Source organism: Phocoena phocoena, chromosome 8 (assembly GCF_963924675.1).
Source record: "Phocoena phocoena chromosome 8, mPhoPho1.1, whole genome shotgun sequence".
NCBI lineage: Eukaryota > Metazoa > Chordata > Mammalia > Artiodactyla > Phocoenidae > Phocoena > Phocoena phocoena.
In genome coordinates this window covers 64,573,046-64,599,356 of record NC_089226.1, presented here as the reverse complement: position 1 = coordinate 64,599,356, position 26,311 = coordinate 64,573,046, and the positions used below count along the sequence as shown (strand labels likewise).

Below are 26,311 nucleotides of genomic sequence, written 5' to 3'. Positions count from 1 at the left end.
ATAGAGTAAAAAGCAACTAGTTTAGGACTTAGGAGAACTAAATTCCAGTCTACATCCTGCCACTTGATATTTTGAGCAAATCACATTACATCTCTAGGCCTCTGTTTCCTAGTCTTTATCAATAGGATGAATGTTTTATACAAAGGATGACAAATGACTGTTTCCCAGAGTGAAGTATCGAGATGATTTGGGGTGGTATGTGGCAACTTTTTTTATTTTAATAATTATGTATTATAATGTTTATTAAAAATAGCATACAAAATCTGTGACTTCACAGATGGTATCATCTAAGAAAATACTAGATTTAAAGAGATAAGATAATTTAAAGACATTTTAAAGAAAAATATTAGCTAAATAATTGCATCAGTCGTATATGGATATAGCAAAAGCTGAGAAGGTAGTATTTGAGTGATTGAAAAAAGTTTTATGTTTCTAGAAAATTAAATAAGTTTTAAAATCTTATGTATGTATCTAAGATTTTAAAATCTTAGATTTTAAAATAAGTTTTAAAATCTAATTGCATCAGTCGTATATGGATATAGCAAAAGCTGAGAAGGTAGTATTTGAGTGATTGAAAAAAGTTTTATGTTTCTAGAAAATTAAATAAGTTTTAAAATCTTATGTATGATTACTTAATGATATTTTTAATTATGCAGGAATTAGGTACCAAAATTAACAAAGACTAAGATTTTAGTTCTTAAATCAGTGGCTCTTGGTAGAGGTTCTGCTGCACACTGGTAAACCTTAACCTACAACACCTGTGCCACCAAGTTTAATCAATGAGTAAAATTCATTTCTGATAAAACTGAGTATGCCTACTTATGTAGTTTTCAAGCACTGTGGTGGATTATGTACTACAGTGTACATGAGAGCATAGTATACTGGCAAAATAGGACCAAAAAGAAATCACATTTGATGGACTGTGTGGGAGATTTGACACACAAGTATATGAGCTTCATTTGGTCCGTAAATAATTGTAATCAAATGGTTACACAGTACTCCAACTGTATAATAATCATGGATAATTTTATAGACATGAAGATGTTATTATACTGTAGTAATGATTTGGTGATTGGATTGTAAATATTATCGATATTTTGGTGTCGTGTATAAGTGTTATTTTGAGTCTTTTGGTCTATTGTAAGTATGTTACGAAACGCTGAGTATTTGAAAATGATTCTGCAAAGACAGAAATTTGCTACATAATGATACAAAGTTATTTTTTTCTTTTAAGTCCTGCATGGACCTTTCTTTCCCACCTGCTCCCCAACCTGCTTTCCTTCAAAGCCTAACACAAATGTTAGTTACCTTCTTTTTTAACTTTCCCTAGGTTGAATTAATTATACTTTATATTCATATATTACTATTTTATATATTTGTAATACTTGTCACATTGTGTTATACTGTTACCCCTCTGGACTTTGAGGTTCATAAATTTATTTCCTTTCTCCTCAGTATTTTAATTAATTAGCTAATTAATTTTTAATTACACTAAGAAACATAAAAACAAATGCTTAAGATTTTCAACTGTATAGACAAATAACTCTGCCCTAGACCATTCTGTTTCCAGAAGTGACTACTGTTTTACAGTTTAGTGTGTATTTCAGAACTTTACATTTATATATATATATATATATATATATATATATATATATATATATATATATCAGTGCATGTACATCTATAGATTTAGGATTTATTTTGTTTTATATTCAAATAAATGAAATCACACTATGTGTGTTTTTCTAGAACGTGGGTTTTTAAAAATTATTTATTTATTTTTTGGCTGCGTTGGGTCTTCGTTGCTGCCTGCTTGCTTTCTCTAGTTGCAGCAAGCGGGGGTACTCTTTGTTGCAGTGCGCGGGCTTCTCATTGCAGTGGCTTCTCTTGTTGTGGAGCGCAGGCTCTAGGCGCGCAGCCTTCAGTAGTTGTGGCGCGCAGGCTCAGTAGTTGTGGCTCACAGGCTCTAGAGTGCAGGCTCAGTAGTTGTGGCACATGGGCTTAGTTGCTCCGCAGCATGTGGGATCTTCCCAGACCAGGGCTCAAACCTGTGTCCCCTGCATTTACATGCGGATTCTTAACCACTGGACCACCAGGGAAGTCCCTAGAACATGTTTTTTAATTAAATATTTTTTCTTGCTTTTCACATAGTACATACAGAGCTGCCTCAGCTAACTCATTGTATTTCATGGAGGGAATATATTGTAATTCATGTACTGACACTTTTTCATCTTAATGCCCCAGGTAGATCAAATAATAGATTTTATTGATATTACAATCTTTTATGTAACAAAGCTTCTTTGCTTTAGATTCTACACCCAGATTTGGAAGTAGCAGATCATGCTTTTCCCCCTCCACGAACAGCTTTATCCCACTCAAAAATGCTGGTAAGAAGTTTAATATTTAAATTTGATGTTTTTAAAAAGAGTTGCTTTTCTTTGTATGTTTTTCAAAGAAGCTGAGTATAGTGAGAGTTAGATGGACAGCCTAGTAAAGGTGTGCCAAAGTAGAAATTAGGAGAATTGTCACTGACTGACCTTGTGACCTGCTCAAGGAGAAGCCTCAGGCAGTACACTGACTGGGAGGGGGAGTAAGCTAAGACTGTTGCTCTGACGAGGCAGGAGTAAGTATGGGACAAAAAATCAGAACATAGATTAGAGCCTGAAAAACTGTCAAGCATCAAATCAAAAGGGTCAGGCAAGGATAAAAAAGGGAAGCTTGCGAAAAATGGAAACAGAGATTGTTGGTTACAGGAGAGAATTAAGTTTAAGGAGTGAGTGGATGAATGTAGCTCCAAATGGAAGCCATAAAAGAGTGAATATATAACAGAGACCCTTTTTTAATTTTGATCACTGCATTTCTTAGAGATGTGCTTTGTGGTCAGTAAGGAACATTATAGAGCTGCACACCTTTGACAAATTATGAAGCATTTTTAACTGTTTCTTCGTCAATTAAATAAGAGGTTGACTAAATTGTAAGTTTCCTTAGAGTTCTAAAACTATGATTTTTTAAAAATCTGAATTATCAAAACAGATTTTTGTCATACCTTATTAATATAATAATAGATTTTTATAAATTGGATAAACTTTGGAACAGTTTCATAAGCCTTTAAGATACAGTCTTGAGTGTTTTCTTTTGTATTTGTGACTGTAATTCATTTGATGGATATAAAAATCAAATGACTTGGGAAATATGCCCTTCTCTAACATGGTGAAAGGGGAGACCCTGTGATTTATGTTTTTTTCTGAGAGGAAAATTGGATATACTAGAGGCAAGTTTTGTTTGGTTCAGCTTTTAAAAGAACTATTTCATGGCCTCTACTCTCCAACAGTGGGACAGACTAGATGTCCATCACTTAATGCTGCCACAAATGAGACTTCTGTGTAGGAAACATAGACAGATTTATTAAATAATCTCTCAGGTTCTTTCCAACTTTTTGACTTTGTGATTTTTCGTTTGTTTTTTTAAGCAATTTAATTATCTAACATATTTCTTCTTATATTTTCAGGATAAAGAAGTGCGTGCAGTTTTTCTTAGATTATTTGCACAGCTTTTCCAAGGATATAGATCATGCTTACAACTCATAAGAATTCATGCAGAACCAGTAATACATTTTCACAAGGTAAGATATAATACCATATTGTATGTATCCAAAATGTAGACTCTAATTTAGTAAAACAACTTGGTTGTCTTTTTCTAGCCATGTATTTTGACTTTAATTTATCAAATGTGATTATTTAAAATCTCTGCTTTTTGTGGTTAGGTGATAATATTTTTCTTCTTTTCTATATTTTTATTGGAATGTAGTTGATTTACAGTGTTGTGTTAGTGTCAGGTGTACGATAATCTTTAATAGTACTTTGGAGCTGACATATTTTCCTTTATAGTATGGTGACTTTAAGTTGATTTTTCTTTTAAAATTGAGGTTATTTCTGATTTCCCCTCATGCTTTACAGACAGATTCATTTTTATTCTTTTCAATACATGTAGTATTTCAGGTATCAAAACCCTTTTAGAGAGGAATGTATTTTTTCACAACACATTTATGCATGAAGACATTTATTTAGGCTTTGATCTTTCTATTATATTTATGTTTTGATCATTCATCCATTACTAAGTGATAACTTATTCATTTCACATTTTCTTTCTTTACAGACAGCTTTCTTGGGACAGCGTGGTTTAATTGAGAATGATTTCCTCACAAAAGTTCTCAATGGAATGGCATTTGCAGGTTTTGTTTCAGAAAGAGGTCCTCCCTATAGATCCTGTGATCTTTTTGATGAGGTATAGTTCTTATCAGATGAATGCATTATTTACACACAAAATTAGACTAGTAGATAAAAGTAGAGAAGTAGTGTTTTAAACATTTAATCAAGATCAAAAATATTTATTATTATGCATATCAGATCTTGATGTTTATAATGTGGATTAGAAAAATTAGAAAAAAATATAATTATTGGATGTCTCAGAAATACATAAAAATCTTGAACAACTGAATTTTTTTTTTTTTTTTTTTTTGGCCCCGCTGTGCAGCTTGCGGGATCTTAGTTCTCTGACCAGGGATGGAACCTGTATCCCCGGCAGTGGAAGCGTGGAGTTCTAACCACTGGCCCACCAGGGAATTCCCTTGAACAACTGAATTTTAAATATTTGATTAAAATCTTTTTGAAAAATTGACAGTGATTGTATAGATAGAACTTATCAGTTTTATAGAGAGAAAGATCTAAGTTCAATGTATAAATAGTTTATTTCAGACTGCAGTTACATTTAATCTATCAGTGTCTTAGAGCCATAGTTTAGCTAAGCCATTTTTTTTTTAACTGTTATCTTTATTTTAATCAAAGCTTGGAAAATAAAGTAGGGAAGACACAATTTCAGTTCCTCGGTAAAAGATAGAACCACAAATAAGGGTATTTTCTTAAGTACTAATCCTTGGAAAATATAGCAGATTTCAAGTAAGAATTAGCACCTTCTTTGCATTTAGCTAAGCCATTCTTACTAATCAATAATCAGCATTTGTCTAGCTCCCTTAGGAGATACTAAGTATATTTAAGACAGATTTAGTCTCTATCTTCAAGGAATTGGCCATATAAAGGAAAAGTTAGGGCAGATGCAACTCAAAATAAGGATCCTATTTTTTGCTAGTTGTGATTTTTCTTATTGTAATGCCTCTTTCCATTTATCATTTAACTATGTTCATAACAGCCCATTCTGGTGGATAGAACAATGACTCTTACTCCCATTTCAATTTCTGGAAGAACATTATATTGCAACAAATAAATGTAAAAGTTCTTAGAAGTCTATAAAAGAAAAACACTCCTGGCACCCAAGGTAGTGAAGAATAGTAATAGTGATCATATTATGCTTCTGGTGGTCTTATTTTATATAGAGAAGTTAGGAATCAAGGTTTTAAAGATGCTTGGTTCAGAGAAGGGTCTTTTATTCTCTGTAAAGATAATTAAGTAAGGTAAGAATGAAAGAAAAGGCATATGTTTTAGTTCTGAGTATGGAGATCTGCACCAAATGCTTTACTTAATAATAACACAAAGCATGTGAAGATCTAGGAGAGATTGCCCTGAGGTGGACAATTTTTTCTGATCACTGTTGATCTCTGATTCTCTAATATGATTGATCATTGAGTATCTAATACTAACATATACCAGCCTTTAGATCTTGAACTAAGTAATTGATACATAATGTTTTATGTGGATGAATTAGGTGCTCCCCAGGGTCCTTTCTAGCGCCTATGCTTTATTAGTCTCTGAAGCATTCTAAATAGTAACATTGGTTTATGTACCCTTTGCTTTCTATCCAAATTCCTTTAGTAGCTCTCTCTAGCATCTTCATCACAACTAATAACCCAGATTGATTACTTCCAGAAAACTTGCTTGCCAGCTTGCCACAGCCTCTGACTGTATTTGTAACTGCTTCCCTTGTCTGAAGTGCTCTCTTTCTCCTTTTCAGTCCATTTTCGATACTCTGCTCATATCTCACCACCTCCTCCAGACTTTCCCAGGGTAGAGGACTCTGAGAGCCACTAGTCTGCATTAGCCTTTATTTTATGTCTCTAACTTTATATGGCAACTTGTCTTTTATTATGTTCATTTATATACTTAAGGGATAGACAGACAGATAGGTAGGTAGGTAGGTAGATAGATAGATAGATAGATAGATAGATGGATGGATGGATAGATTGATTCTTCAGTTTGGAAACAATGATAAGGCAAGGACTCTGTGTGAGATTCCTATTGGGTCTCCCCTTAGTGTTCATCCAGTTCTGTGTTCTGTCTACAGTGATGATTTTTGATGTCTTATTGATGACGTTACTTGAAAACCAGTTATTTGTATGTTTACTTCAGTCAAGGGCTTAAAAAAAAATGGGACACCAGACCTAAGTAATTTCTTCTTCTACCCTCTTTGGCCATTTAACTGGTTTGCAGGGGAATGTGCTTTTAGGAAAATTGCACTTGCTCCTGGGAAAGGGATCCTTGTTTTCATTTAGCCAAGGGCAGCCTACCACACACAAGGCTTATGGAGCTTGGAGTGACAGCTTGCACTGTGTGTTGTCTTATCCCCACACTCCCATCAAATAGACCTGCTAGAAGGAAAGAAACGTTTGACTTTCTTTGGCAATCCTTCTGAATCCTGGCCTAGAAGAGGTGGAGTCATAGTTTTATATGTCTGTGCCAGTGAATCTATTAGTTCCTTGCATGAGAATTCCTACATTATACCCTCAAAAAAAATCCATCTGTTTACCTCCTCCCTATACCTCATTTTTTCCTGTCAGTACTCTTTGCTCTACTTCAAGTGTACACACTAGCACAGTTCTCCCAGTAAGTTAGTTGGTTAGGAAATGGATCAGAGTTTATATAATTTGAGAAATAGAAGGAACCTAAAGGTCATCTTGTTCTTCCGTCTTATTTTAGAGATGAAGAAACTGAAGCTCAGGAGTTTTAGTGACTTGTTTCAAATCATGCTGTTAGCATGCTAGGACTAGAGTGACCCAACTTGAACATTTGGTTCATATTTTGTGAGTTAGGGAAATGTTTGAAGACTTTCTGACCATCTGAAATTCTCTGAGAGAATTCTCTGAGTGAGGCCTGGAGAATGAGAGAAGAATCTGAGTTCCAGAAATGACTTTTTCCAAGAAGAAACAGGACCCTAAATCAGCAGAGAGAGACCACCAGAACATGCAAGGGCTTGACTGACTCTGTAACTGTAGAATAGAGGCAAAACACAGTAAAAATCTAAAATAATTTGTTTTAATAATAGTATACATTTTGGATGCTTTTTGGTTTGCAAATTGTGTGAAATTTTCACATGGTTTTCTATATTCAGCATATTTGGGAGTTGATGTTTTACCATTTGATTCTTTTTCCAAGTTGGTAGCTTTTGAAGTAGAGCGAATTAAAGTTGAAGAAAATAACCCAGTGAAGATGATAAAGCATGTCAGAGAACTTGCTGAGCAACTATTCAAAAATGTAAGTAAGTGTATTTATTTAGACAGCCATTAATTTTAAAAGTATTAATAAAGTATTTTGTTTGAAAAATTAAAAGCTTTGTATTCCTAGTGATTATCTCTTTTGTTCTGATTTAAAACCTTTGGGACTATGAGTTACAAGATATTATAGCTGGTACTGGGCATCAAAATAGACCTCACTTTTCAAAGAGATTTTCCTGTCAGTTGCTCTATTACAAAAGCATATTAGTCACAATTTTCCAGTTTGTCATTTGCCTTCATTGTGATTTTCATTTAGCTCTCTGTCTTCTTAAGAGCGTATTGAACATTTTTGAGATGTAAAGATTAGACTCATTGGAAACCAGAACTGCATCAGACAGAATTGACCAATTTACTCTGCTCTAGCTTTGTACAGTGATTGTCCACTGTATCAGGAAAAACTTTTGAGTTATATTGTTTTGAACATATAGGGAGTGAAAAGCCAAAGAAAGAAAGACAGAAAACTGTCAGGTGACTACAGAAACTCAAGGGTGAAAATATTCCCTGAGAGAAGAAATACAATAAGTTAAAAAGACTGGAATGTGGTAAAATGTGCATTTGGATACCAGGAAAGAAGAAAACCTAAGATGCACGCAGAAAAGTGGATTGTGGCTAATGATTTCTCCTGCGTGTGAAGCTTTTCAGAGTTGAATCTTTTTACTAAGTAAAGGGAAGTAAGTGGGAAGTATGGTTTTCCAGGGGAAGGTTGAGGGAAGATGCATTTTAAAGGAGATACAGTTAAGAAAGTTTTGGGGTCAGTATCCTGGTATTGTATAACTTCATTATTTGAATAGGTGGACCTTTTTGGATGTTGGATCATTAGTCAGTGCTTTGTCACATCCATTCGAAATCTGAGAACCAATTGGATAAAAGCATGAATACTAAACTGTGTTTCTTTGTTTCATATTATTCAGTTATTTATGAATTTTATTCCTGAAGTTATTTTAAAATTTATCCCTTGGACTGATATCCTAAATTCCACATTTATAACTGTGTCCAATATAATAAATCTGTCTCTTGATTAGTATGCTGAAACTTAAAAAGAATTCTGTCAGAAGGAAAACTTGTGTTCTGTGCTGGTCTTTGCCATTTATTGTCAATATGATGGCTGTATAGAACTAATGTGTAGCGTGATCACATGAGAAAATTCTGTTGACGTATTGTAATAATAATAAATATTGAGTGTTTAGCACAACGTGCCAGGCATGGAATTAAGCACTTTACATACATCATCTCTAATCCTTATAACGATGTAAAATAGGTGTCATTATCCCCATTTTACTGGGAATAATTGGCTCAGGATCATATGGTTATTAAGTGATTGAATCCAGATTTTAAATTCAGGAATTTTCCTCTATCCAGTTCCTAAGACTATCTTCTTTCACTCCATTAGGCTGGCTCATCTCCAATTGGAAAAATAGTGGTACTTCCAAAGGCTGACTTTATACTTTTTTCTTTATAAAGCTCTTTAATGTATTTTCTCATTTGACTTGAAAATGGCCCTGTGAGGTAGATAGGGCAGGTGTTGATATGTGAGGAAATTGAAGATTAGAAAGGTTTTTTCCTGGCCTACTAGGAGTGATTTATTTATGGATTTCAAAGAATAGCAAAACATCAAATGGGAATCAGTGTTTGAGACTCTGGGACTGATCCCTTTAATAACTGAATATCTATTTCTTGCATTTCTACAAGACTATTCCAGAACTGAAAAATTGTATAGCCAGTAAGTGACCAGAGCTGGGGTTGTGACCCAGGTTTGTCTCTGTCACAGGACAGAATATGCAGTGTATGTAAGGGAGTGTGCCAAGCCATTGTGATGCAAAAACAAAGTAACTGAAATATAATGATAGCTTAAATGTAATCTGTAACTTAAATTTAATGATACGTAGCTTACACTAAGCCAAAACAAAACTGAAAACTGCAATAAAATAAATATCTAGTAATTATACGTTCTTAAGGGTGATTGTAAAACACAAACGGCCCCCATCCTATAGAATAGCACTTTTAAAGTGATCATCGTGAGGGATGTATTACTAGGTAAGATATGGAAATCGCCCTTCAAATGTACTCTGCATTTCTTGAGCCCTTGCTGGGCTTTTTCCCTTCCACAGTCTAATTCTGTTCCATTTAATTTAATCAAATTTGTTCATTCAGTATGTATATTAGGTACGTACTAGTTCCAGGCATTTTCTAGGTACATGATTACACTAATATCCTTGAGAAGGGGATACACATACATGATGAATGAGTATTTGAGAATATTCCAATGGATTATCATCAGACTTTATGAGATTCCTTCCAGTTCTGTGATTCTAAATCCATGATGGTCCTAAAGTAAATACAAAGTTTTTTCTGAAGTAAATACAAAGTTTTATCTGAAGTAGATACAAAGTTAAAAACAGACATGATGGTAAAGTTACTTTCTTGGGTTGTGCAGGAAGTTGAGGGGAGGGAGGAAGGATGGTCTCAATGCAAGGAAAATAATCCAGATGGTTCTATTTTTAACTAGTCTTTTTTTTTTTTTTATCACATTTCTAAAATTCCCTTTTGGTAAGCAAAAGCCAACCATATAATTTGACTGTTTCCTTATTATTGGGTTAGAATTGAGACCTGGTGATTCCATTCAGATGTTTGTAAATACTTTATTGCACTGAAGTCTGGTATGTGTATCTAGCCTCTCTCTTTCACTTCCCTTTGAAGTACCTCAAAAACAAACGTTAACTGTCCAGTTTCTTATCATCATTCCCTTAGAGTGCTTTTCAGTGAGTAGGGATGAATTGTAGGAATGTGAGTAGATGTGAGTAGGATGAATTGCAACGGGGTTTAGCTGCTCTTTTAACTTTCTGAAGCTTCCTAAATAATTAAGAAAAGTGTTTGGTGAGTTTGGTGGAGAAGGGAAAGGGAAGGTGGAATGAAGACGAAGGAAAGGAATAAATCCATTAGAGACAAATGTGTATGTGTTGGCAAAGTTATACCATGAAGATTTTTATTGGCCATACATTGGTACAGCTTTTCTTTCCATGCCGGGTTGATAATACTGTGTCTGCCTACTTTGGCTATCAGAATTCTTGATGTCTACATGACAGCACATGTAGCTACTCACCTGCTCTTTCTCTGTGATTCTTGGTATACACTTATAAAAGACAACTAGCTGAATGCAAAATGAGAATATTAAGATAGGTCAGATCAAGAGCTTTATAAACATCTGTTCCAAGGCAGCAAGAAATCAATGGGACATGTGTTTTACTGTTTTACATAGTGCAGTTTTTCTAATTTGTTTTTCATCTGCGGTAGTACATAAACATTTGCTAGACTGTGTAATTTGTTTTCTTAAAAATTAAAGGAAAAATGAGAGGATTTGGACTTTCTTATAAAATAATATGAGATTTCTATTTGTGCCTAATAAGTATTTCATTGCCCAGTGTTGAAACAAATAAGTCTGAAAACTAATGAGAGAACAAAGCCCAAATGCAGGAGTAGCCATTCTAAATCACATAAGATCTGTTCCCTTTACATTTCTGCAGAAAGTTAATTTCACTCCCAGGCACATTCAATCTACACTGATGATATTTGTACTCTTTGCCAACTGTGAATAAAGGGGTTTATTGTTGTTGTTATAGGAAGGAAGTAAAATATTACAGTCATCTTTCATCTTAAAAAGTCAAAACATAAACAACTTACTTAGATTGTTAGGATGAAATGAGGCCCCCACCCCAAAGCGTAAAAATCAGATTCCTTCCTCCACCCTGTCTGGTTTGCTTGTCTATTTTCAGTCGGGTTTACCATGGTGTAATCTACAGGTAGTAAGATTTACCCTTCTTAACGTGCGGTTTGATGGGTTTTGGCAAATGAATGAGTTTTGCGGCCACCGCCACCACACTAAGGGCGTAGAGCATTTCTGTCGCCTCAGATTTCTTCTTAATGCTCCCTTAGAGTCACATCGCCCTGCCACTTCAGTCTCTTGGCAACTGATCTGTTTTCTGTCTCTGTAGTTTTTGCTTTTTCCATAATGTCATGACATAGTTTTTCGAGTCTGGTTTCTTTCTCTTAGAATAATGCATTTCAGACTCATCCATGCCACTGCATGTATGTCATTCCTGTTTATTGTTGAGCAGTACTCCATTGTATGGTTATACCAGAGTTTTATTTATCTGTTGAGCAAATGAAGGACAGTATTGGCAATTATGAGTAAAACCACCCTAAACATTTTCACAAGTTTTTGTGTGAACTTGAATATTTATTTCTCCTGAGTTAATATTTAGGAGTAGGATGCTGGAAAAATGGTAACAAAATGTTATCTCTGTAAGAAACTGCCAGACTGTTTTCTTAAGTCTATACCATTTTTGCATTCCCGCCAGCAATATTTGAGTGTTCTGTTTGCTTTGTGTCTTCACCAACACTTGGTATCCTCAGTTGTTTTTTTGTTTTGCTTTGTTTTTAGCCATTTTAATAGGTGTGTGGTTTTATCCTTTTATGGCTTTAATTTGCATGCCAGCGGGTGAGTGAGAGTATTAGGTCTCCTAGCTAGTCACTTTGTGCTTTCCTGGTACTTGTAAAAAGACTTGTCTTAGACCATGAAGCCTCCGTCTAGAGTCATGAATTAGAGCAGTTGTTCTAACTGGGGCAAACTCTGTACCCCCAGAAATTTGTCAGCGTCTGGAGACATTTTTTGGCTGTCTCAACTAGAAAGGGTATACTAGTAACATCTAGTGAGTAGAGACCAGGGATGCTTCTAAATATCTTACAGTATACAAGACACCCACTTTTCCCTGCCCCCCACCACCAAACAAAGAATTATCTAGCCCAAAATGTCAATAGTGTCAAGGTTAAGAAACCCTGAATTAGGGCAACCAGCACATTACATATTGAAGTCATACACCAAATTTCTTTGTATTAAGGATGAGACATTAATTCTATTAGGTGATCATTGAAAGGCCTCTGAGGATGGAAAATTGAGAGTGTTTCATTCCATCATATGTGTTCACAGCCAGGCAACTCTAAAAAGTCCAGTTACATTTTTTCAGTGTTTAACGATTTAGTCCAATTGATAGTATTGGTTTCGGCTGTATTTAAAAGGATTTTTAAGAATTTGTGTAACACAGGTCTAGGTATGATTGGTGCACATTAAATAATTATTAAATACCTAAATTAATATGGGAAACTTGGTAAACCCTGACAAGGTCACATTGATTTGTCATTCATTGCTGAGACCAATGTGTTGGAAGAAATTTTTTTTCCCAGTGTGCCTACTTTGAATTTCCAGTAGGGTTTGGGGCTTTTTGTTTTGTTTTGTCTTGCTTTGCTTTGCTTTTATTTGAAGTGCTTTCTCAGCCTTGTTTTTTGTAAGCCCTAAGCATATTCTCATTTAGCTTGCCAAAAAGAGAGAGAGAGAGAGAGAGAGAGAAAAGAAAAATCCATGTTTCCAGACCAGATGGTGTGTGTGTCATTTTTTCAAGTCTGAGAAAATCATTAGACCTCCCATTGCTATAGTATACTCTAAAAGCAGGATTACAGAGCCCACTTCTTGAAAATCATTATCCAACTTTAAAATTCCCTCTAAATGATAGTGCATTTTGCCAGCTTTCTTGTTGCTTTGGACAGAATTATGTTCACCATAAGTATATAGTTGTCTAAATCCTTGGTTATTACTTTATATTTGCACTTCTCTAAAATCAAAGATGAATATTTGGCTGCTTTTTTTGTTCTGTTAGAAAATAATGCATTTCCTTATTTCAACACGGAGATTCAACAATGAAACTGGGCTGCGGTTTTTAATGAGCTCAGTAATCTTCAAGGGACTGATCTAAACGCATTTGGAGTTACAAATTATAGCATGTTTCCAAGAACATGCAGAGTTCAACGAGCCTTAAAATGTCTCTCATTTCTGCTATCTTCTCAGAAGTCATTGTGTGACTAAGGTGGGTGTGAGGTGGTGAGTGTGGTCCTTTATATTTACCATACTGCCCGCTAGAGGGCAGCAGCGTACAAATACGGCCGCCAGAAAACCAAATAGTACTAGATGTTGGAGCATGAGCCTTTTTTGAATTTTCTAAACACAGCTGAATATATTATCATTTAGTAACTTTAGCCCATAATCTGAATTTTTATGAAGACTATCTGTACAGCTAAAGGATAGCCTCAGCTTTGAACTTTGTTTTAAAATCAGTTTTTAGAATGCTTATTATTCTGAATTGTATATGGATTTGGTTCACAATATTTCAAATTGCTTATGAGAAAAAAATACTATTAGTGACAAATAGCTATATCTTTTCTTTAATAAGTGATTTTTATTTAAACCCTCATTGAGTACTATTATTGTTGTCATTGTTAAAATATAAGTAGCTGGTGATGTGATGGGAACCCTGGGAGAAAGAGGTGGTTTTAGTTTCAGAGGCATGGTGTCATGCCATAGAATATGCAGTAACTAAACATTTTTCAAATGAATATACTCTAAACTTTTGGAAAAGAGCTTTCAGATTTATTCTGGGGAAGTGTGTGTGTGTGTGTGTGTGTGTGTGTGTGTGTGTGTTGTAAAGCTTTCCTATAACAACTTGTTCCACCCTCACAAGAACCTTGTGAAGTAGGTACTATATTATTATCTTCCTTACAGATGAGGAAACTAAAACCCAAGTGGTAAGAGAATTGATACTGCACCGGGTCATGCTACTAGTGAGTGGCTAAGCTAGGATTTGACCCAGACAGTCTGATATCAGAGACCATGAGCTAAAAATACTTTGTTGTATTACCTTCTCTCATTGAATTGTCTGACTTTTCCTTCTGAATTATAGTGCTTCCTGTCTCTATCACATTTTCAAGCCCCTGCTTCTGGGCTTCTCTATTCCATTAGCCCTTTAACCCTTCAGTGATACCAGTTACTATACTGTATTAATTATTAAAAGGTTTGCATAAATTTTGATATCTGGAAAGTTTGACTTCTCTATTTACTCTTCTTCAGAATTGCCTTGACTATTTTTGGATCTTTGATCTTCCTTATAAAGTTTAGGATGAATCCATAATATTACAGAATTTTGATTAGAAGCAATTAATATGTGTATCTTTATTTTTCTAAACCACCTTAAGTCATTTTTGGAGCAAGAGAGAAGAATACATAGTAAGAGAGAAAATATACTAGAAAAGATACTGGCATCACTAAGAAGATTTCTACTTTTATTTTTCCATTTTTTAAAATTTGTTTTAATGAATATTATTTATATCATAGGAAGTATATTTAAAGTTTCTATTTTATTATAAAGAAAATAAGTATAGATAGAAATGGAAGTAGTGAAGAATGTACTTTAAATGATTCAACCTCAAAATCCACATGAATTACCTCCCCCTCCTGAAAGAAATATCTGCCCAATGGGTATTAGGAAGTTGATATTTATAACTTTTGAGAAGACGAGGTATCTTAGATATTGTGCCTAAAGAACAGAGAAAAAAAATGCTGCTTTTGGAAAAGGGCAGTTTCAGAAACTCTGGACTAGTGATATTGGTGTTAATCCAGGGGTAATTTTAGAACAGTTTTTTCAACATATAGTTTAGAAAGTGGTTATTGTGAAGACTTGGCATAGGAATTTACTTATTTTTTCCTGTCTTTGCTGACGATATAAGGGGAAAATACAAAGTGTGTATGAGGGCTACTTTGGCAAGAACAAGTTTTCAATCTGATTTCACCTTCTCAGGAACCTTTTAAGAAAAGCGTAAGTACAGGCATACCTCAGAGACATTGTGGGTTCAGTTCCAGACCACTGCAGTAAAGCGAATATCACAATAAAGTGACTCACACGAATTTTTTGGTTTCTCAATGCATATAAAAGTTGTGTTTACACTGTACTGTAGTCTGTTAATTGTGTAATAATAGTATTTGTGTCTAAATAAACAATGTACATGCCTTAATTTAAAAATACTTTTTTGCTAAAAAATGCTAACCATCATCTGAGCCTTCAGCAAGTCATAATCTTTTTGTAATAATAACATCAAAGATCCCTGACCACATATCACCATAACAAATATAATAATGATGAAAAAGTTTGAAATATTGTTAGAATTACCAAAACATGACATAGAGACACAAAGTTAGCAAATACTGTTGGAAAAAATGGTGCCAGTGCTCTTGTTCGACACAGGATTGCCACAGACCTTCAATTTGTAAAAAACCTAGTATCTACGAAGCACAGTAAAGTGAAGTGCAATAAAACAAGGTATACCTGTATATACTTAGGCAAAGTTATTTATCCAGCATCACATAATGAGCAGAGCAAAAACTAGAACCCAGGCTTTTGACACTTAAAGGAGTATTATTTCCATTGTATTGCTGAGATATGCTCCCTATATCATCTGCTGTGGTCCAACCTTTCCTTTTCTGGGTCTGGGTCAAATAACCAAAAAGAATTGTGGGGAGCAGCTCTGGTAGATGATGAGAGTTGGCCATTTTAACTGTCCAGAGAATGTATAGGGCAGTATTGAGCCTAATGTACAACGTGAATAACACAGGTTCAGGAGGAAAAAGAAATTTTCTGGTTGCAAAGAATAATAAATGCAAGAATTGGTCTAAGAATGATTGTATAGCAGTCTTTTTTTTTTTTTTTTTTTTTTGGTGGTGTGCGGGCTTCTCACTGTTGTGGCCTCTCCCGTTACGGAGCACAGGCTCCGGACACACAGGCTCAGCGGCTCCGCGGCATGTGGGATCCTCCCGGACCAGGGCACGAACCCGTGTCCCCTGCATCAGCAGGCAGACTCTCAACCACTGCGCCACCAGGGAAGCCCCTATAGCAGCATTCTTTAGAGAACTTTGTAAAAAGGATGGATTCCATTCTGCCCGTAGTATTTGAAATATAATTCTACTTAAGTAGTAGCTGGATAAAAGTCCATGCCAGCCCTAAGGGTCTATGAAAATATTAGCTGACACAATTAATTTAATTACTGCAATTCTGATATGTGTTCAACATTGTGTCCCACTCATTAGCATACAGTAGGAAGTAGTTTAGGGTGCCTGCTATGTGCCAGGCAGTTTCTAGATGCAATATGTATACAGCAGAGGATAAAAAAATAGTTTATAATTGATCAAAATGTCTGTCCTCTTGAGTTTCATTTTAATGAGGAAAGGACAGACAATAAACAAGTTAAATAGAATTTGTAGTATGTGAGAAGGTGACAAGGAAAATATAGTAAGGGGGATAGGAATTGTGTTGGGGGGTGTCGTTTTAGATAGGGTGGCCACGAAAGGTGGCATTTGAGCAAAGACATGCAGGAAAAGAGAGAGGGTGCTGTACAAATTGGTGGGAGACAGGCATTCCAGGCAGAGGGAACAGTTAAGTGTAAAGACTTCGAGGCAGGAATTAGAAGGCCTGTGTAGCAGGAGCAGAATGAATGAAGGAAACAGTAGTAGGGCACAGTCATATAGAGAAGCCAGAACTTGTAAATTTTTGTAAGAACTTTTGGTTTTACTCTGAATGAGATGAAGAGCTATTTGAATGAACAGAGTAGTTAGGTGATGATTTGACATTTTAACTAGATCACTCTGTCTGCGGTGTTAAAAATAGAGTGAGGGTAGGAGCAAAGGGTGGAGCAGGGAGACTGGTTAAGAGAATGTTCTGTAGCAACATGAGAGATATTGGCTTGAACCAAGGTGTATTGAAAAGTGGTCAGGTTATAAATGTATTTTAAAGGCAAAGTGTAAAAGGTTTGCAGAGGACTGGATAATTCGGTATTAGAGAAAGGCATTAATGATTAAGCTTTTCACTGGAGTGATTGGAAAAAATAAATATGCCATTTACTGAAGTGGGGAAAACTGTAGAAAGCAGATTTGGAGGAGGTGAATATTGAGTGCTCCATTTTGGACATATATTTACAATGTTATTTTAAATCCAAATGGAAACACTATGTGCAGGTGGTTGAATATACAGGTATGGAGTTCAGGAGGAAGCTCATTTGGAGATAAAAATTTGTGAATCATTGGTGATTTATGGTTTAAAGATAAGAGACTGGAAGTTATCACCAAGAAAGTAAGTGTAAATAGAAAAGTGGCCCATGATCTGAGCCCTGGGGTATTCACATAGTTAAGAGATTAGGGAGATAAAAAATAAACAAAGATGTAACAAGAAGACCTAGAAACCAAGTGAAGAAAGTGTTCCTTGAAGAGGAAAAAGAGTGATCAGCTGTATCAGATGCTGCTGGTAAATCATGTAAGAAGTAAGATTCCAATACTCTATATTTTATGGCATATATTTGAATGTATGTACAGTGTCTCATCTCTCTGATTTCAGTTTCTGGCTGACAATCTGCCATTGTTCTTTTAACTTTGGAATCATTTTACGTATGTTTCATATCGCAGGAAAATCCAAACCCTCATATGGCGTTTCAGAAAGTTCCACGTCCAACAGAAGGATCCCACTTGCGAGTTCATATTCTTCCTTTCCCAAAGATTAATGAAACTCGGGTACAGGAATTAATACAGGAAAATCTTGCCAAGAACCAGAATGCACCTCCTGCTTCAAGAGTGGAAAAGAAATGTGTTGTGCCCGCAGGTCCACCTGTTGGTATGTATTTGTCCATTTATTTGTTTTAAAACTAAACCTTTTGAGGACTTCCCTGGTGGTCCAGTGGTAAAGAATCCACCTTCCAATGCAGAGGACGTGGGTTCGATCCCTGGTCGCAGAACTGGGATCCCACATGTCACGGGGCAGCTAAGCCCGTGCGCCACAACTACTGAGCTCATGTGCCTGAGTGAGAGAGCCCAAGTGCTGCAAACTACAAAGCCCACGCGCTCTGGAACCCCTGTGCCACAACTACAGAGCCCACGCAACCTGGAGCCTGTGTGCGACAACTAGAGAGAGAAAACCTGAATGCTACAACTAGAGAGAAGCCCGTGCACTGCAACGAAGAGCCTGCGCGCCGCATTGAAAGATTCCGCATGCCTCAACGAAGATCCCATGTGCTGCCACTAAGACCCGACACAACCAAAAGTAAATAAAAATAAATAATAAATAAATCTAAAAAGGAAAAAAGTAAACCTTTTATCAAGATATAAGACACAAAAACAGAAGTGCACGGCTTGATGAGTTTTCACAAAGTGAACAAATTCGTGCAACCAGAATCAGCACTATCAATACCTAGAAACACTTTTCCATTCAGTACCCCTCACAGGGTAACGATTAGCCTAATGGCTCCCACTGTGGAATCTTCTCTTTTTAAAAAATAGCTATATTGAGATGTAATTCACATACCATAAAATTCACCCATTTAAAGTGTGCAATTCAGGATTTCCCTGGTGGCGCAATGGTTAAGAATCCGCCTGCCAGTGCAGGAGACACGGGTTTGAGCCCTGGTCCGGGAAGATCCCACATGCCGTGGAGCAGCTAAGCCTGTGCGCCACAACTACTGAGCCTGCGCTCTAGAGCCGATGAGCCACAACTACTGAAGCCCACGTGCCTAGAGCCTGTGCTCAGCAACAAGAGAAGCCACCGCAATGAGAAGCCTGCGCACCACAACTAGAGAAAGCCCGTGCGCAGCAGCAAAGACCCAACGCAGCCAAGAAAAAAAAAAGTGAGCAATTCAGTGGTTTTTAGTGTCTTCACAGAGTGCATTTTCACTAATTTCAAACATTTTCATTCCTCCAAATAGAAACACCCATACCCATTAGCAGTTACTCCCCACCCCACCCCCAAAACCACTCCTTCCCCAGCTTTAGGCGGTAATCTACTTCCTGTCTTTATAGATTTGCCTATTTTGGATATTTTATATAAATGGAATTGTACAATATGTGATCTTTTGTGATTGTCTTCTTTCATGTAGCATAATATTTTCAAGGTTCATCCATGTAGCATATATAGTACTTCATTGCTTTTTGTGGCTGAATAATATTCCATTGTATGGGTGTGTATCACATTTTGTTATCCATATATCAGTTGATGGACATTTGGGTTGTTTCTTCTTTTTGGCTACTAATAATAGTGCTGCTGTGAGCGTTCATGTGTAAGTTTTTGTGTGGACATATGTTTTCAGTTCTCTCAGGTATATATCTAGGAGTGGAATTGTCAGGTTATATGATAAGCCTGTGTTTAATGTTTTGAGGAGCTGCCAGGCTATCTTCCAAAACAACCACACTGTTTTACATTCCTACCAGCAATGTATGGCATTCTGGTTTCTCCACATCTACTAATGTAGAGTATCTTCTCATGTGCTTATTGGCCATTTTTATATCTTTTCTGGAAAAGAAGTGTCTCTGTTCAGATCCTTTGCCCATTTTTTTTTTTTTTTTTTTTGTGGTACGCGGGCCTCTCACTGTTGTGGCCTCTCCCGTTGCGGAGCACAGGCTCTGGACGCGCAGGCTCAGCGGCCATGGCTCACGGGCCCAGACACTCCGCGGCATGTGGGATCTTCCTGGACCAGGGCACAAACCCGTGTCCCCTGCATTGGCAGGCGGACTCTCAACCACTGCACCACCAGGGAAGCCCCCCTTTGCCCATTTTTAAATTGAGCTATTTGTCTTTTTGTTTAAGAAGTCTCTGTATGTTCTGTATACAAGTCCCTTATGAAACATGTTAATTTGCAAATATTTTTTCCCATTCTGTGCATTGTCTTTTTTTTTTTACTGATTTTTATCTCTTCTTTTTCTTCAGCTATTGCGGGAGATGTGTTAAAGTCTCCCATGATAAGTAATAGAATTGTCTACTTCTCATTTTAGTTCTGTCCATTTTTTCTTTATGTATTTTGAAATTGATTTATTATACGCAAATATATTTACAAATATTATAGCATCCTGGTGATTGATCCCTTTATCATTATGGAATGTCCTTCTTTGTCTCTAGTAACACTTCTTGGCATAAAGTGTACTTTGAGTTTTATACGGCTAGACCAGCCTTCCTTTGGTTAGTGTTTGTATGGTTTATCATTTTTTATTTTTTTATTTTCAAATTCTGGGTCCTTATAATTAAGGTATGCCTCTTTTAAGCAGCATGTGGGGTTTTTTTTCCGCCAGTTTGACTATTGTAGTATATTACTTGTATTTAGCTCATTTATATAAATATAATTACTCATATAGTAATGGCTTTAATATAATTTACTGGGTTGTTTTTTCTATTTGATCCTCTTGTTTTACATTTTCCCCTGCTTTCTTTCATTCTTTTCGATTAATAAATTATTTTTTATTCCATAATTCATATCTGTTAACTTGTTATTTATATACGTTTACTGTTCTTTTAGAGGTTTACTTCAGTACTATAGCATACATCCACTTTTGTCTGTTCAGCTCTCACCAGAAACTTTGCTGGTCAACCTGGCCATCTGCCAGAATCAAGCCCAGATTCTCAGCTTCCTGTCTGTACTCAATATTGGCAAATCTCTTAGGGAAAAAGTGGATGTACTTGTTAACTTACCTCTTTGGTCTTTTCCTTTCTCTGGAATTTTAAGTCCTCTAATCCATGTGTTTCTGTAGCACTCTGATATATTTAAATAGATGGCTTTTGCATTTTATCTTACTTTTATAATTGTTCCTGGTGGGAGTTTTAGTTTGTTACAAACTCTTCCATCATACTTAGAAGTGAGTGTAATTTTATTATTAAAATTCCGGGATAATAATGTATTAATTATGTTAATTATTTATTAATTATTTATGTTGTTTATGTTGTAATGTTAATAATGTATGTATCTTAACATTTATGTTATATAGTAATGTTAATATTACTTATTATTTATTATTTACTTAATAATGTTAATTTGTTATTATTTCCCTAAGTAGTAACAGCTTTTACTTAAGTGTTGATTGTACTTTCACATAGAGAAGAGAATGGAGGAGAAGTAGACATGTTAGGGTAGTTATTTTTTGAAGGGTTTGGTCATTTAACTTTAATATCCATGAGCTAGTTGAATGCTTTCTTTAAATACCCACATGAACAGATTAGAAGTTGGTTTAAATTTTAATTTGCTTGAATTGTAGCCTTGTCTCAATATTGTTTTTGTATAATCTCTTTACTTTCATTTTCAATCAGCATCAAATTCTTTTTTTAGATGCATATGGAATGTTTCATTGTAGTCAGTGAGAGTTACACATGACTCAGTATTTGTCCCTGCATGTACTTCCTGTAAAACCAGAATGAATGAATGAATGAACAACTGATGAATGAATGAGTGAAAGACGAATACAGGGACCTCTGTCCAAGTTTCTGGTTCATTTGAGTTGATCAGAATTAGGATTTCCCTTGTATTAAAATTAAAAGGTATGAATGTTTCATTTTACATGATACCCATTTAATCTGAATGTAGAATTGCTCTGTCACTTTAAGAGCCATTCACATTTTGAGAGGTTAATTAGTTTCCAGCTATTCCTCAGAGGGACCAGAGTGTTGATGAATACTATTCAAATGCTATTTCAAATGCTAGAAATAGCATTTGAAAGCCAAAGCCTTGGGAAGGAAGCCCTGGGGAGGTCAAATACCCATAAACCAGAGTTGTTATCAAATGTTAGAAAGCTAGTATTAGAATGCCACAACTGGGGATTTGGCCAATGCCTGATACATCAGTAACTCTAAGTGAAGAACTTTCTTCTGGGAATGAACTAAGTCATAGTCTCCAAAGGAAAATAATAATTCCCAGATGGTAAACAGATTCATTATAAGAAAATGTGGGGTTTTTAATGGTTCATCCTAAAGAAAATTTAAAATGCTGCTAAAAAGATTTTAGAATTAAAATTTTATAAACATAGGTTAAAGATGTTACTCTCTCAATAAAGCATGTGGTCTTATTTGGAGACTAAGAAGTTTTCTACTCTAAATATAGATCAATTTCAATTTCAGTCTATGCCACTCACCTACACATGTGGGAAGCACCAGAGTGCAAAATTAAGAATGCACATTTCAGACAGAAAAGTCATATGAAATGATCTATTTTACAGTCATGGTCATTAATGTTAATCTTACATGATTTTAAGTGATTTCAAGAAAACTACAGTAAAAACCAAGTAAGATTGATTTCCTGATTCTGATAAAGCACTATAGTTATGTAAGATATCACCATGGGGGAAGGTGATTAAGTGCATGGATCTTCTCTGTACTAATTTGCAACTTTTTGTAAGCTTATAATTATTTCAAGATTTTTAAAAGTTTAAAAAATTATTTGAAGGATATAAAATTTCTTATTGATGAAATGAAAGGAATGCTAAGAGTAAGATATGGTGGTCTTTCTTGTTAGGTAAGAGCAGCCGTAAAATATAAGGCTTAAGAATTATTGATACTGCCTCATTTGTACAAATTATATAGTGTAGTTCTTTGTGAAATTATACTTTTCATTTGACAAATACTGCTTTAATTTATATCTTTCTAATATTCTTTTAATAAGTTAAATTTATTTTAAGTAATTTAAGGCTATGTAGTGCACTAGAATTATCCAACCTTGTAAAGTTGACAGGTACTAAGTTCACAGAACTGAGAAGTGACTCTCCCAAATTTTTATAGTGATTCTTTGGCCATGATCATTTTTCTTTGTGTGCAGTGCTTCTTCAGGTCACCTGTACTCAGATTTGTAGAACCTAATTTTTTGTGGTATGTGGTTTTTCTTTGGTAATAGGTTAGAAGTATCAACTTCTTTGTCTGTTAGTAGTCAGTCCTCTTACATATGAGTGTTTGCTATTTTTGTCATGCTCTTGTACCCAAAATATTTTTTATCTGTTTGTTTACAATTAAAGGAAAAATTACCTTTGCTTAAAAAAATTTACTGAGCAATGTAAATATGAATTAATTTGCCTAAGAGTTAAGTACAGTGTTAGAATCTATCCTGTGAAATTATCCTAAATAACCCATTGACTAGCCTGCCACTTCACAACCTAAAAATGTAATCAAAGTGAGGAAATGAAATACTTCCAGTGTCATGTAACAAGGGAAAAAAACGCTTAAGTGTTGGTCATGTAAACAGAGTCATAAACTGTAAACAGTAATATTCCCCTTTTGTAATTGCTGAAGGAGTTTAATTTGTGTTTTCCTTATACTCCTTTACTAGTTTCAATAATGGATAAGGTGACAACAGTTTTCAACAGTGCACAGAGATTGGAAGTTGTTAGAAACTGCATCTCATTCATATTTGAAAATAAAACATTGGAGACTGAAAAGGTAATAAAATGCCATCTTTCCCAAGTAAGCATTCATCACATCCCTTTCAGATTTCTTTGTTTAGCTTGCCTACTGACTGCTTCTCTGATTCAATCCCTTTTCCTTATAAAGTATCCTTTCATTGTTTTGATCATTTTAAATGAACAGTGTCTAAGATTTAAATTCTTAGCCAAGCCAAATTATATGGCAACCAGAGAAGTATTGATAGTCATTTTCCCCCCCTGGAACTTTTAAACATTGTTCATTAATTCTATTTTGGCATATTACTTAGAAACTTAACATCTAAAATATAATTTTATTTATTACAAAGAATCTAGTTAGAACAAGTAATAAATTATAAAAATTGTGGTATTCATTTAAATATGCCTTGTTAAAACACATTTTCTTGCCTTCTTTAATGAAACATACTAAACATATGTAACCTTTCCTTAGTGACTCGTCATAATTCTGAACATTTATTACAAGGGGCTAGTAAAACATGTAAAATGAAGTTTTTATCCTTGCGCTAAATGACCTCAAGCCTCTTTATATTTTGAGTTTTTCTGGTATCCATTTTTTTCTTATGGTTGAAGTGTTACCGACTTTCTTTTGCTTCTCTTGCTTTCAGCTTTCACAGCCTGTTTCCTGTACCCGTTGTAGCAATATTAGGTCCCCCTGCTCTCAGTCTTCTTCCCTTCCTTTTTATTTGCCCCTTTGTTCTCATTTTAGGTTTTCAAAGTTAAATTATTACTTTATGTAAAGTAAATTAATTCAGCTCTAAAGGTGAAATGGAAGAGGCGTTCTTGTGGGTGATGAAGTGAAAGAATTTTAGTACATACACCTAGAGATTTCTGTTTGTTGCTCTGAGTTTTTTTCCTTCTTAATTATGCTTTTGAAATAAGAAGAGATTGCAGAATTTTCCAGTCATAAATTAAAACTGAGTAGTGATTAAGTTGCTAATCACTTGAAAAGTATAAAATCACCCATGATTCTTGTCATTTTAATTTTTCCTTCTGTTCTTGCCATGGAGATGTGACCAGTTATTGCAAGAACGTGTCTAAGTGTCTGTGGTTTTGACTCATAATCTGAAGCAACAGTTACTTTGGTGACCACAATTTTGATGAGTTTTTTTTAATGAAGTTTAATGTTTTTTAAATGTATCACATAAACTAGTCCTACTTATTTTCATGCTGCCTTACAAATTGAAAAATCACTATAAATCCATCTGTTTACAGTTGTCCTTAACAGTACATCAACTCTTTTTAGCAGTTTAATTCTACTAATAACTCTGTTAAATGGTTTATAGGATACACGTGAGTTTTCAGCATGATTGAAAGTTACTTTTTTTCCGGTGGTACCTTTTGTTCATGTCTTCCTCTCTTGTCCTCAGACCCTTCCTGCTGCACTGAGAGCCCTTAAAGGAAAGGCAGCAAGACAGTGTCTCACTGATGAGCTGGGTTTACATGTTCAGCAAAACCGGGCAATATTAGACCATCAACAGTTCGACTACATAATAAGGATGATGAATTGTACTCTACAGGTAACTTTTAGTTCTTTCAGATTATCCTTCTTATTTGAGAATACTTTTTATTTTTCCAGGTGATTCAGTAATTACCAATATATCAGGTTCTTGAGCCTTCTGCACCTAATAGGATGAAGAGCCAATATCCATACCATTTCTGTCAGAAACACTTATGTATTACTTGGCATAAATATTAAGAGTTTTTTATTCTTTTTTTGTTTTTTCTTGAAAAATATTAGGTTATTTTACTAGTTCCATAAGCAAGCTTTCTGAAAATGAAAAGTCATCTTTAAAACATTCAGTTATATATTACTTAATGTCTGTATTCATGTCAGCCCTTTTCAGTCAGTTTTCAGTTGTACTATTAAAGCAGAGGACAATGAATGGTGGGTAGTCCAAATGATAAATGAATTACTCAGTTAAGTGTTTACTAAGTACTTTGTGTGGGTAAAGCACAAAAAAAAATATTTCCAGTTGGCTTCAACATACATGTATTATCTTACAGAGATAAACTTCCCACACAATAATGAGGACACAGTTTAGGAGAAGCAAATAATCTGATTTCCCTATCCTGTCCCTGTGACATTGGCATCATATTCTTTGTAGGTGATGCAAAAATTCTTTCTTAAACTTTTTGCACAAAGAGAAAAATGTGATTAAATATTAAGATTTCAGAGACTATCTGTTGGTCTCCAGAGAGAATGAGTAAAATGCATGTTAAATTCTGGTAGATTGGAAAGTGAGATTTACAGGGTATAATTAATAATAACATTTGTGGATGAAAGAAGGCCTAAAGAAGTGGAAAGATATACCATGTTCATGGATTGGAAGACTCAGTATTATAAAGATATGAGTTCTCCCCAAAATAATCTATAGAGTTACTGCAATTCCCATCAGAATCCCAACAGAAAGAGCAAAAGTCTGAGAATTACCAACATGCTCCTAAAACAAACGGCAAAGCCTGGGAATTGGCCTTGTCACATATCAAAAATTAGTTTAAAAGAAGACACACAAATGGCCAAAAGGTAAGTGAAAATGTGCTCCATGTCACTACTCATCGGGAAAATGCAAATCAAAATTACAACGAGATACCACCTCTCGTCTGTTAGAAAGGCTATTATCAAAGACACAGGGGATAATAAGTATTGGCAAGGATATGGAGAAAAAGGAACCCTTGTGCACTGTCAGTAGGACTGTAAATTGGTGTAACCA

At 35.2% G+C, this 26,311-nt stretch overlaps 1 protein-coding gene across 4 annotated transcripts in view; it reads left to right on the top strand.

Moving 5' to 3' along the window:
- SBF2 (SET binding factor 2) overlaps positions 1 to 26,311 on the top strand; it is a 459,215-nt gene that overhangs the window by 262,458 nt on the left and 170,446 nt on the right. For 3 of the 4 annotated variants that reach the window (XM_065882548.1, XM_065882546.1, XM_065882547.1), the window contains 7 exons: positions 2,310 to 2,387; positions 3,509 to 3,622; positions 4,156 to 4,284; positions 7,383 to 7,481; positions 17,832 to 18,036; positions 23,489 to 23,598; positions 24,968 to 25,117. In XM_065882548.1, coding sequence (XP_065738620.1) covers positions 2,310 to 2,387; positions 3,509 to 3,622; positions 4,156 to 4,284; positions 7,383 to 7,481; positions 17,832 to 18,036; positions 23,489 to 23,598; positions 24,968 to 25,117 — 885 coding nt within the window. The remainder of the gene's footprint in view (positions 1 to 2,309; positions 2,388 to 3,508; positions 3,623 to 4,155; positions 4,285 to 7,382; positions 7,482 to 17,831; positions 18,037 to 23,488; positions 23,599 to 24,967; positions 25,118 to 26,311) is intronic. The other variant, XM_065882549.1, reaches the window with a different exon arrangement.